This window comes from Lemur catta, chromosome 6 (genome assembly GCF_020740605.2).
Source record: "Lemur catta isolate mLemCat1 chromosome 6, mLemCat1.pri, whole genome shotgun sequence".
NCBI lineage: Eukaryota > Metazoa > Chordata > Mammalia > Primates > Lemuridae > Lemur > Lemur catta.
Window position 1 is genome coordinate 92,173,817 of NC_059133.1, and position 13,268 is coordinate 92,187,084.

Below are 13,268 nucleotides of genomic sequence, written 5' to 3' on the forward strand. Positions count from 1 at the left end.
GAGTGTGAGATTGTGTGGTGCAGGAGAAGGAAGGTCGGGGAGGTTAAAAGAAGAAGGATCACTGGGGGAGAGGTGAGGTCAGAGAATTCAGGTGTGAGCTGGGAGCAGGTCTGTGGAAAGACTCCACATGATGGATTTGGAAAAAGCCATATTTAGCACTCTGTTTAAGTTTATCCCCTTCAATAACGTGACCCCATTTAATTATCCTAACTGTTAAAACAGTCATAGGTACCTGGGTACCCTTTTGCTGTGGTGGTCTGAGGACTAAAAGGCTAGAGAAGTGTGCGGTAAGAGCTGGCCCCGTCCTCCGACATCCAGCAAAGCGAGCTACTCTGCAGAGGGCTGGAGGTGACACGCAGCACAATGACCAGAGACTCCAGTGGAGTTAGTTACAAACGAGGAGGAGGGAAAGCCCAGCGCAGGGAGGAGCAGCTTCCGAAGCCACAGGATTGAAGCTTTGCCTTCCCCACTGTGCCGGAGAAGGCCAAGCCTTGAAGGTGGGGAGGCTGACATGTGAGTTTTTTGTCGTTGATCCTCTCAGACTATGGTACCAAGAATTTACCTGATGAGGCAAAAATGATGAGGTGAATGCGACACGAACAAGTGTTTGTTCAGGCTGTTGATCCGTGAGTAATTACGTCCGCATGTGGGAGGAAGCACACGAATTTTATTTTTTCTGGTGAGTTCAGTGAACACAGTTCTCAGGAAAGACTTCTCTAATCGCTTGGTTCCTCTTTTCCTTTCCTTCCCGTTTCTTTCCTCCAGGCTTTGAGTTCCCGCTTCTGTACGTTTGCCAGCGCCTGTCTCAGCTGTGGCTCCCACCGCGCTGATCCCGAGGACGGGGCCTCTGCGGACGGCGTGGCCCCCACGTCGCAGTTCCGGTTCTCACGAGATCCCGGTCGGGGTACTCACATGTTTGCTGCCCCTGCTCGCACCAAGTTGAGTGACAGGAAAGAGATAATTTATCACCATGTTTGGTTCTCATTTATAAGAGGTTTTAAGGAAGCGATGAAACAGATTTTCTGATGAAAGCAGAAGGTTTCTTCTGAACATGGCTTTGGAAATCACTTATGCTGAAGTGAGGTTCAAAAATGGATCCAACTCCTCAGGCACCAACTCAGAGTCTCCTGCAGGTAACAACCATTTTCTGGTGGTCAGAATTAATGATAAGATGAAGGATGAAGCGAGGGTTTGTAAACGAGGCATAGATGGTGTCAGTTGTTGGTTCTCTGACTGGCCATGTCTGGGAAACACAGGAGTCCCAGAAGACTGAGTTGCCTGTAGGTAAGCGTTGTGGGGTTGTACAGTTGTATGCGGGGAGGAAAAGATTTTATGATGCCGTCTTTAGCTCTAACTCTGCTGACTATAAGAAAACAGGTGTCAGAAATCAGCTATAGTGCTGAGCTAAGGTCAGTGCTTTGATGCTAAGAGCTGTGTTTTCTGAGCCTGGTCCTGTGTTTTCTGAGGCTGAGTTAGTTTGGGGTTGAGAGACAGAATGCAGCTTCTGAAACCATGAGCCCAGATGCTGGGGTTACTGATGCATTTGTGGGATTTGTGTTTTGATTAGTTAGAGGGGAAGAGTGTGGGTGGACAGTAAGGAGAGTGTATTTGTTAATACTTGAGTGGAACAAAAGGCCATTGCAAATGAAAGACTAGAAAGTCTTAAAAAGAAAGTTCCTTAAATCTCCAGGGAAATTTTTCTGAAATCAGAAAATCTATTGCATGTTGCATCTCTGAGACAGACTCAATTAAGTTTGGGAGTAGATAAAAGGCAGTTTGGGTGGCATGTGTGAGATCTCAGATAGAGAAGAGAGAAAAAAATGCATACGGAGTACAAGACGCTATCGGAGGGAGGGAGTCAGGACTTCTCACGCTTTCTAGAACGCCTCTGTGGAAGTATGGAGAGTGCTCAGGAAAATTGTTTTGTTTTTTCTTAAACTTTGTATAATTTCTTTATTATATAAGTAATAATGATTATTATGGAAAAAAATTAACCAGAGGTACACAGAGATTTCAATTATACTTTTACCATCTAGAGAAAACCATAATTTTCATTTTAGCATATACCCTTCCACATGAGAATATACATAAATATGTTTGTGTATTTTTCTAAAAATGAAATCTTATTGTATAGTACTGAGAGTCCCCCCATACTTGATGACATATCATAACGTTAAGAATTCCTAATATGACATGGTGACTAAAAAGGCTGACCTCATCCTGAACATGTGATGAGGGATGATTATAAAGATTTATCCGCTATAGCATTTTTAAAAGTAAAGTTGGCAACACTCTGGAAGATTATTTAAATATATGATGAAATGCTATTCAACCATGATAAAAAGTGTTAAAGAAGAAAATCTGGTGTGAAGAATGTTCATGATATAGTGTAAAAGACAGTAGTAGGTCAGAAACCAGTATATATGATGTGTCAATCATGGCAAAATGTACATATGTATGCATTTTTAAAATTGCTGGTGGGATATATACCAAATTATTAATAAAATGGTTATCTTCAATCATAGGAATTTCTGCTTCTATGCATTTTCTAAAGTTTCTACAATGAACATTAGCATTTCCTTTCTATTCCTATTCTCATATTATTTTAAGTGTCATACCATTGTAATTGTGCATCATCCAAGAAAGGGGAGAAGAAGAAGAGGAGGAGGAAGAGGAAGTAAGGAAAGAATTTATTGTTGATTAAAAAAAGCTCATTTGGTTTCTCTTTCAGCTCCCAAGGAAAGGACCACCCCTCACAAAAGTAATCCCGGTTTTCCCAAGCTGTTTTGGGCCTCATTGCTGATACTTTTCCTGCTATTGGCAATCTCATTCTTTATTGCTTTTATCAGTAAGTATGCCAACCGAATCAATAAGCAATGTCTGCTCTACTCGAAAAGAAGGTATCTGTTAGAAACTGACATTTAAAAATGAGTTTATCCAGGAATCTAAAATAAAGTTTTCTCTAGGGAGACATAATTCATGAGAATCCACTGGGAATTTTGCTCTTTATTTGGATTTAGTTACTTTCCTGTAAAAAGAATGGAGTCCATTCTTCTTAGGGAAATTGAAGAGAGAGAGAGAGAGAGAGAGAGAGAGAGAGAGAGTGTGTGTGTGTGTGTGTGTGTGTGTGTTTGTCTGTGTGTTGTAGAGTGAAACCTCTGAGGTCTCTATACCAGACACTGTATAAGTGAGGACAAATCTATATTTTCTCAGCAGCGTTTATAAGGCCAGTCCTACTTGAGTGCAGACTTATATTTTGGGATGAGCAGGTGGACAAGAAGGAGATGGGAAGAAATACTTTGAGAACAGTTTTCCACTGAATTTCACTCTAACTATTTCTGTCCTGCCCAAGACTGTGTGAGATCTAAAAGCCAATTTAGCAAAATAGGTGGATTGCTGAGTATCTTTGGCTTTTAGAATTTATTAAAATTTTAAAAGGTACAAAACTAGTATATATTTGGGTATTTTATTCATTCATTTGGTCATTCAGTAAGTAGCAATGGCCATCTGCTATATGTCAGACCCCATCCAGACAGAGAGTCTAGACAGAGCCGCAGCCCCTGGTTTCAAGAAATGTAGAGAACGGTCCAATGAACCAGTGGTTACAACAGTGTATGGTCACTGTTGTGCAGGTAAGGTGTACGCACAGGAAGCTCAGACAGGCTTCCCAGGGGAGGTGACATTTAGGGCTGTGTCTCCCAAGAATGACATGGAGATATGAGAGAGCACGGAATTTGGGGAACTGTCAGTATACATGACTGGAACATATGGAACTAAGAAGCGAAGCTCTAGGTGGGAGAGAGAAACAGAACTCGGATCATGAAGAGTGCTGTACACCATTATAAAGAATTAGGATTTTTTCCCCTAAAGATTGTTTTATCAATTGTCTTTTCCTGCTTATTAAACCAATCTAAAACTTAGTGGATTAAAACAGCAACTGTTTATTTAGCTCCTAATTCTGCAGCGTGGTTAGACTGGTGCCAGTTGGGCGAGTCCTCTGGTCCTGCCTTGCCTCACTCGTGCACATGTCGTCGGGTGCCCCTCATGGCAACCTGCCTTCTGAGGAAGGGGATGTCAGTGGAATGACAGAAGCAATTTGGCCACGTTGCTCTCATCATTTATGAGACTAGCCTGAGTTTGTTCACATGGCAACTTGCAGACTTCCAAGACTGAGAGCGAAGTAAGCAAAGCCTCCTGAAGTCTCAGCTTGGGCCTAGCTCAGATTGCTTCTGCGCATTCTGTTGGCCAGAGGAAGTCTTAAAGGCAGCCTGATTCCGGTGGTGGAGAAACAGACCCTATTTCTTTTTTTCCCCATTTATTTATTTATTTAAACATTTTTTTGAGACAGAGTCTACCTGTGCTGCCCAGGGTGTGGTACAGTGGCATGATCACAGCTCACTGCAGCCTGAAACTCCTGGGCTCAAGCGATTTTCCTGCCTTGGCCTCCCAAAGTGCTGGGATTACAGGTGTGAGCCAACATACCTGACCAGACCCCATTTCTTGATTGAAGAAGCTACAAAATCACATTGCAGAGGAGTGTGGATACAGGGAAGGTTAAAAATTGTGGCCATTTTTACAATGTGTTACAGTCACGAAGAGACTGTAGAATTTTAAGCAGAGAATTGGTATAATCAAATTTAACTTAGGAAATATGCTCTGTACAGAGATGTGGAGAATGGATATATGAGGACAACATTGGAGGCAGAGAGAGAAGGTAGAAAGCTAATTCATAAATCCAATTGAGGAACAGCAAGAGCCTGATCCGTGGCTAGAGTTAGTGAAGAAAGGAGGTAGCTTTGAATGATAAAGGAGGTAGAAGCCTGATGAATATCTCGATCTGGGGAATAAGGGACCCAGAGAAGTAAAATGTGGTTCCAATAGTGTGACTTGGTAAACTCAGAAATCATGAAGTTTTTCAAAGAGGTAGACAATATAGGCTGAGTAGCAGGTTTGAGTTGGAAGATGGTGATTTAAGGTTTGGACATGTTGAGTTTTATGTAACTGTGGGACCCTCAGATGGACATGTCTAGTGGGAGACACATTTGTCTGGCCTTCAGGAGAGAGGTCTGAGCTTTGGACGTCATTCACATAGACGTAGTAGGTGATGCCATGGGGGTATGTGACATCACTCAGAGTACTTAGCATGAGAAGGAGGGATGAAGATGGAACTCTGGGAAATTTCACCTTGTAAAAGAGGTGGATGAAAGAAGAGGAGCTTATAAAGGACTATAAGAAGCAGTAGCAAGAAAACAAAAGCAAAAAAAGAGTAGTGCCCTAAGAACTAAGGGGGAGGAGAACTCAGGTCAAGTATTTAAGGAGGTCAAATAGGAAGATGGCTAATAACTGGGCCTATCATGTTGCTGATAATCCCTTTCAAGGATGGTGTTAGTGAAGCAGTGGAAGCAATAGTCAGAATGTGGTGAGTCAAGGAGCAAATGAAAGATAAGGAGGAAAAAGAGAAAATTCAGTTTCTAGATGAAAAGGTGGGGTTAGTTTTAGATTGGGAGAGACATGAGAGTGTTGGTGTGCTGAGCGGTAGTAGCCAGTTGGAATGGAGAGAATAGAGGAAAGAAGGGGAAGAAAATTATGTTCTCTTGGTCCATGTTGGGTTCTTTTTTAAATTCTCCATTCTCCAGAATCACCCAGAACTTTTCAGAGTTAGCTAATTCTTCTCCACCCCACCCCTGCAAAGTCCCAGGCTGTGCACATCCTTGAACACAAGCGTCTATCTGCCCTCCCCTCCTCCCCACTCCCAAGGTTTAGCCTCTGCAGGCATCTCACGTTGAGTATTGAAGGAGCATGTGGAGAAGTCCCCATAGACCCATTGTGATGGAGCTGTTGTGTCCTCTTCCAACTGCTGATCTTTCAGCTATTCCTGGAGATCTATGGTTTCAAAATAGGAAATCTTTTCCAGTCAGGATCCATCTGCTCAAGTAATTGGGCGTTTGTAGATTTTATTTCTATAAAGAATGTAAGAAAGTAACAATAAAGTCAAAGTCACAGTGCAACCAGGAAAATGAATGTCTTTGTTCTCTTTTCTAGTTTTCTTTCAAAAATCTTCTCAGCTTCCTGAAGAAAAAAATACTACAAAACAGCCAATTCATACAGCATTGGAGTGTGTGAAAAAAAATTTGACCATGGCAGGTAAAAATGAATGTGCCTAGAGTTCAGTTGCCGACTATACTACGTAAGGATCCCAAAGCAATGTTTCCAGTAAGATTCCCAGGTAGATCATACTACAAAGTTGACTCCCATGACCATCTTAAGCTATAAATCTGCAAATATATAGGACATAAATTTTTTTTTTTTGAGACAGAGTCTCACTTTGTTGCCCAGGCTAGAGTGCCAGGGCATCAGCCTAGCTCACAGCAACCTCAAACTCCTGAGCTCAAGTGGTCCTTCTGCCTCAGCCTCCCGAGTAGCTGGGACTACAGGCAGGCGCCACCATGCCCGGCTGATTTTTTCCATATATTTTTAGTTGTCCAGCTAATTTCTTTCTATTTTTTTTAGTAGAGATGGGGTCTCACTCTTGCTCAGGCTGGTCTCGAACTCCTGACCTCAAGCGATCCACCCGCCTCAGCCTCCCAGAATGCTAGGATTACAGGCATGAGCCACTGCACCGGGCCTCTTTCTGAACTTTCTGTGCACACTTGCTCTTTTTTTGACATATCAGTTAAAACTATTTGATGAAAATAATCTGATGATGATGATTTTACTATGGATGTGAATTATTTAAATTTTCAAAATTAGTAGTTAATTTAGAAACAGTTTTATATTTACAGAAAAATTGAACAGATAATGCAAAGAGATCCCATTTTACACCTCCTTGGCACACACAGTATCCTCTATTATTATCTTATATAAATATGGTACATTTGTTACAACTAACGAGCCAATATTGATATATTATCATTAATTAAAGTTCACAATTCATTCAAATTTCCTTAGTTTTCACCTAATGTTCCTTTTCTTTAACAGGATCCCAGCCAGGGTTCCACACTACGTTGAGTTTCATGTCTCTTTGGGCTCCTCTTGGCTGTGACAGTTTCTCAGACTTTCCTTGTTTTTGATGACCTTGACAGTTTTGAGGGATACTGGTGAGGTATATTATAGGATGTCTCCCTCCTAGAATTTGTCTGAGGTTTTTCTAATAATTAAAATGGGGTTACTGGTTTTTGTGAGGAAGATCACAGATGTAAAGTTCTACTTTCATCACATCATATCAAGGGTATATACTATCAAAATGATTTTTGACTGTCGATGTTGACCTTGATCACCTGGCCAAGGTAGTGTTTGTCAGGTTTCTCCACTATAAAGTTACTCTTATTTCTCCTTTCCATACTGTACTCTTTGCACAGCCCACACTTAAGGATAGAGGAGTTATGCTCCCCATCCATTAGGGTGGAGTACTGCGTTAGGGTTTTCCAGAGAAACAGAACCAATAGGAGGTATGTGTAGAATGACATTTATTCTTAAGGAATTGACTCGTGCAATTGCAGAGGCTTGAGAAGTTCAAAGTTTGTTGGGGCAGCCAGCAGGCTGGAGACTCAGGAAAGAGTTGTGGTTTGAGTCCAAAGCAGTCAGTCTGCTGCAGAACCAGGAGGAGGCCATGTTGCAGATGAAGCCCAAAGGCAGTCTGCTGGAGAATTTCCTCTTGCTCAGAGGGGTCCTCCTTTTGTTCTGTTCAGATCTACAACTGACGAGATGAGCTCCACTTACATTATGTAGCACAATTTCCTTTACTCAAATTTCAACAATTTAAATGTAAATCTCATTAAAAAAACATCCTCACAGAAACATCTAGAATGTTTTACCAAAAATCTGGGCACTGTGGCCCAGACAAGCTGACACATAAAATTACCCATCACTGGTATCTATATAATTTATTTGAAATTCTTGTGCATGTGAGAGTTGTCTCTTCTATCCCATTTATTAACTTACCCAATCATTTGTTTACATCTGCATTTACTCATGGTTATGTATTTTAAATTTTGGATTATAATCCAATACTACTTTATTTGTTTTGTTCTTTTAGCTGTTCTTTCATTTTTTTCCTTGGCTCCTTTTTTTTTTTTTTTTCTTAAAGAAGGTCTCACTGTGTCCCCCAGACTGGAGTACCAAGGTGTGATCACAGCTCACTGCAACCTCCAATTCCCGGGCTCAAGTGATCCTCCTGCTTCCGGCTAATGAGTAGCTGGGACTACAGGGGCCCACGATCATGCCTGCAGTCTAAATTTTTTGTGCAGATGGGATCTCGCTATGTTGCCCAGGCGGGTGGTAAACTCCTGGCCTCAAGGGATTCTCCTGCCTTGGCCCCCCGAAGTGCTGGGATTACAGATGTGAGCCATTGGGCCAGGCCTTACTGTGACCTTTTGACATATCGCCATCAATGTGAATTTTTGTTTTATTGTTTTTGGTTTTTTTTGGTACTTCCTTACCTTCTGGGACTACAAAATGTTTGGGACTCATGTCCCTTTCCTCAAGTCAGACATTCATTTGAGGAGCCCAATTCTTTTAATTAAAGAATAGCAGTTTTGATAATTTGTATTTTCATTTTCATTCAGTTAATGTATTTTTAAAAATATCCCTGAGACTTCTTTGACCCATGGATTGTTTAGAAGTGTGTTGTTTACTTTCTTTCTTTTATTATTTTCTAATTTGCTTCTATTGTGGTTGGAGAACACTTTCTATGTGATTTCAATAATTTAAAGTTTGTGGAGGTTTGTTTTAGCCCCAGGATATGTTTTATCTTGATATATGTTTCACAGGCACTTGAAAAGAATGGGTATTACGTGGTTGGGTAGAATGTTCTATAAATGTTGATTAGATCCTGGTGGTGGATGATGTTTTTGAGTTCTTCTATATTCTTGCTGATTTTCTGTGTAGCTGTTCTACCAATTGTTGAGAGCAGGGTATTCATGTGCCCACCTATAATTGTGTAGTTGTCAAATCTATCATTTCAATTGTATCAGTTTTTGCTTTACACATTTGCAGGTCTGTTTGGTGTATACACATTTAGGATCACTATATGAGGCTCTATTTATCTTTTTTCTGTATATTTTGTTTCTATTGTTCAGTTGGCAATTTCTATGGTTTTGTCTTCCAATTCACTGTCAATCTGGGGTTGAGCCCATCCACTGAGACTTTTATTTTGGTTATTGTATTTTTCAATTGTAAAATTTCCATTTGGTTCTTCTTTATATCTTCTATTGATTTACTGAAGCATCCCATTTTTTCATTTATTTCAAGCAAGTTTGTACCTTCTTGCATTTTTATCATGACTGCTTTAAAATCTTTGTCAGATAATTGTAACATTTTTGTTATCTTGGTTGTTAGCATCTATTGATTATCATTTTTTATTACATTTGAGAACTTCCTGGTTCTTGGTATGATGAGTTATTTTCTATTGAATGCTGTACTATTTGTATTAGGTTCTCAGAGTCTGGATCTTATGTAAACATTATGTTACTGGCTTTTGCCGATACCTCTCCAGTAGAAGAAAGGGGATCCTGCCCCGTTATTGCCAGACTGAAATAGACTTGGCTTCGTTGACACCTGAGAAGTGGGCATCCTTGTTACACCTGGGTGGGGATGGGAGTTCTAGTTTCTGTGCGGTCTCCTTTGGTCCTTAATTTTAATAATACACACACTTTTAAAAGGGATTACTTATCTTGTATTTATTTGCCCCTCTTCCCCATACAGAAAAAGTCTGGAGCTGCTGCCCCAAGAACTGGAAGTCATTTAGTTCCAAATGCTACTTTATTGCTACTGACTCAAAATCTTGGAATGAGAGTGAGAAGAACTGCTCTAGAATGGAGGCTCACTTGCTGGTGATCAACACCAAGGACGAGCAGGTACTTTCTAATAGGCAATGGAGTGGTGAGCCCTACGTGCTTTTTGTGTATCTCTCTTGGCTAAGAAGGAGGTCTTTGTTATTTTGCGATATTTGTGCTGTGGCAGAGGGCTTTAATAAAATAGATAGGAAAGACCCCTAAGTCTTTATGTTTCATATCTTCTCCTGCTTCAAGAAAACTAATCAAAAGAAATCGTGGCATTAAAAATATAACATATGGGGATAGAGTTGAAGGATGAAAATGTTTCATCCTGAACTATCAGTTGTTATTCTAATGTGTAATTGTTTTATACATTATTAACTAACAGAGAAGAGGTATTAAGTTGAATAGGGAAATAAAGTTAAATCATTACCAATGACAATAAACAATCAGGAGTGAAATTAAAGAATCTCTGAAGTTATGAAAGGAGAATGACTAAATCCACCAAAATTTTCTCATGCACAACTTTGAAGAATGGCATCTCTTAGTGACAAAAAGAGGGGAAGTCAGTCTGAGATGAGAATTCATTATGCTCATGGATAGAAATCACTTCCCGTATCTATAGAACATCACACTCACAAATGAAGTGTTTGACCCTGCCCTGCTCAGACAGGGGAGACCTGCAGTCCTAGGATCCTCTCCTTTTCTCCTCATTTCTCTAAAGTCAGAAAGAACCCAGTTTAGGCTGAGTACTCTAAAGGCTGTGACTCCTTTCTTTTCTTACCTCAGGATTTCATCACCCGGAATCTAGATAAACAGTCTGCTTATTTTGTGGGGCTGTCAGATCCGGAGGGTCAGGGACGTTGGCAATGGGTCGATCAGACGCCATACAACAAAAGTGCCACGTGAGTATAGAATTAGATAAAGGAGTCCTGGGTCCAGCCTCATGCCAGGAGTTTAGGGTGTTCTGGCTATCGGCTGTGAAACTAGAATAGCTCACTCTTAACTCCTGGGCACTGGGTTAAATAATTTTATTATGTCTTTTAGTCATCACAAGAATCCGATGAGGCACCTGGTACTATTTTTCCCACTATAGAGATGAGGAAATTGAGTTTGGAGAGTGTAGAAAATTCAGTTAAGGCCACCAACAGTGTCAACAATGGTCCTCAAATCCAGGTGGATTTTACTGTGCTTTTAACCACTATATTTATATATTTAAATATAATACAAATTCATGTTGACTAAGATCATAACCAACTATTAAAGATTTAATATTTCTCATAAAGCAAAAATGCTAAATTTTGATCGTCTTATAATATCTCATATTGATATAATTCTTTAAAATCTCAAGTACTTTAGTAGATGACCACCTTTGATTCTCATGTCTACTGTGTGAAATATGCACTGATGTTGCTCTAGTCCCCATTTTTTATGTAGGAAAACTGAGAATTAGGGATATTAAATGACTTGCCCACGATAACAAGGATAGGTAGAAGATACAGAGATTTTTACCAGTTCTTCAGACTCCAAAAACAGTGCAATAAAAAAAGGAAAAAATTCTATTGATAAATGGGCCAGGGTGAAATATTTTCATCATATAAGATTGACAGTGCCCCGGGAACAGGATATAAAGGTGGACAAATACAAGACAGTCTCTGGGATATCTGCTGTGAGGATATTTAAAGCAATAAGGTGGAAAGTACTGAGTGATGTGGGCACAGTTTTCAAGGGAAATGCCAGAGATGCAGGTGGAGGAGAAAGTGTATGAAGAGTGGGGAGGGTGGATTTGGACATGTCTGACCTTGACTTCTGTGAAGTTCATCCCCAGCCCCTCACCCCTTACTGTCTCTAACCTTTTTCAAAGCACTGTTTAAAGAAATGCCCTCATCCTTTTTCTCCCCTTCAGATTCTGGCATCCGGGTGAGCCCAGTAATGGCAATGAGCGTTGTGTTGTACTACAAACTCGCTCTTCATCATGGGGCTGGAATGACATTCCTTGTGTTGAGTCTCAAAGGTCAGTTTGTGAGATGACGAACATCTACTTATGAACTGAACATTCTCCATGGACGTGTGGTTGGATTGGCATCCATCATTATAGAGATAGATAATAAGCTCTTTATTTATGTGTAAGGGAGTTCCACAGAATTTTAGGCAGCCAGGCAGCTATTTCACTCATGACAGAACTGGTGCATACATTTATTCATTCATTCATAAAATGAGCATTTATTGGGCATTTTCATGTTCCAGAGACTATACTGGAGACCCCTTTTGTGTACACATGAAGGGAACATGAGCCTGTCTCCTAACTTCTGTCTGACTGCTTAGGGACTATTTACTGATATAATTATATGATGTGGTTTTTTTCTGCCTGAGTGTTCTTTCCCCCCCGCCCAGCTTTATGGATGTACAATTGACAAATAAAATTGTATATATTAAGGTGTACATTATAGTGATTTGACATACATATATGTTGTGAAATGATTACCACAATCAGTTAGTTAACACATCCATCACCTTACATAGTTACCAACTTATTTTGTGTGTAGTGAGAACATCTAAAATCTACTTCCTAAGCAAATTTCAAGCATGCAATATAGGATTAACTATAGTCACCATGTTGTACATTAGATCTCCAGAAGTTATTCATCTTATAACTGAAAGTTGGTACCATTTGACCAACGTCATCCCTTTTCCCCCACACCCCTCCCCCTGGCAACCACCACTCTTTTTTTCTATGAGATTGACTTCTTAAGATTCTACATATAGATGGGATCGTACAGTGTTTGTCATTGTCTTACTTATTTCACTTAGCATAATGCCCTCATGATTCACCCATGTTGTTGCAAATGGCAGGATTTCCTTCTTTTATGTCTGAATGATATTCCATTGTATATATACACCACATTTTCTTCATTCATTCATCCACTGGCTGACACTTAAGTTGTTTCCATGTCTTAGCTATTGTGAATAACAGTGCAATAAACATGAGATTGTAGATATATGTTCTAGAAAATAATGAAAACATTTCCAACTTCCAAAAGTGTCAAAAAGAATAAAATACTTGGGAATAAATTTAACCAAAGAAGTGCAAGAGTAGTATGCTGAAAACTATAAAACGTTGATGAAAAAAGTTGAAGACATGAAATAATGGAAAGATATCCTGTGTTCATGTATTGAAAGAATTCATATTGTTTAAATGTCCCTACTGGAGTGACATCAGCAAGCCGGCCGGCCAGAAGCCCTTAGCACTTGTGCCCCCCACAAAGACAGCCAAAGGAATGACTGAACAACTACACTTTGATGAGAATAACTAAAGGAGAGTGACAGAGTACATCAAAGGAGGAGCAGAGACCCTGTAGAGCACAAAAACCCATGATGGCCACATAGAGCATGGAAGGAAACACCTTGCCTCTGCCACCTCATCCCCCAGCTGGGATCAGCTCAGAACCAGGAGGGACTTCTCCCCACAGGAAAAAGGTAAGCAAGATGCCCCCA

General features: G+C 40.2%; 1 protein-coding gene across 1 annotated transcript; it reads left to right on the top strand.

The window, feature by feature from the left end:
* Positions 1-560: 560 nt before the first annotated feature.
* Positions 561-12,215, top strand: LOC123640063 (C-type lectin domain family 4 member A-like). Its single transcript, XM_045554401.1, has 6 exons — positions 561-1,133; positions 2,732-2,848; positions 6,043-6,144; positions 9,703-9,854; positions 10,563-10,678; positions 11,680-12,215. Exons 1-6 carry the CDS (start codon positions 1,052-1,054, stop codon positions 11,819-11,821), a joined length of 711 nt encoding a protein of 236 aa, XP_045410357.1. The 5' UTR covers positions 561-1,051; the 3' UTR covers positions 11,822-12,215.
* Positions 12,216-13,268: the final 1,053 nt, after the last annotated feature.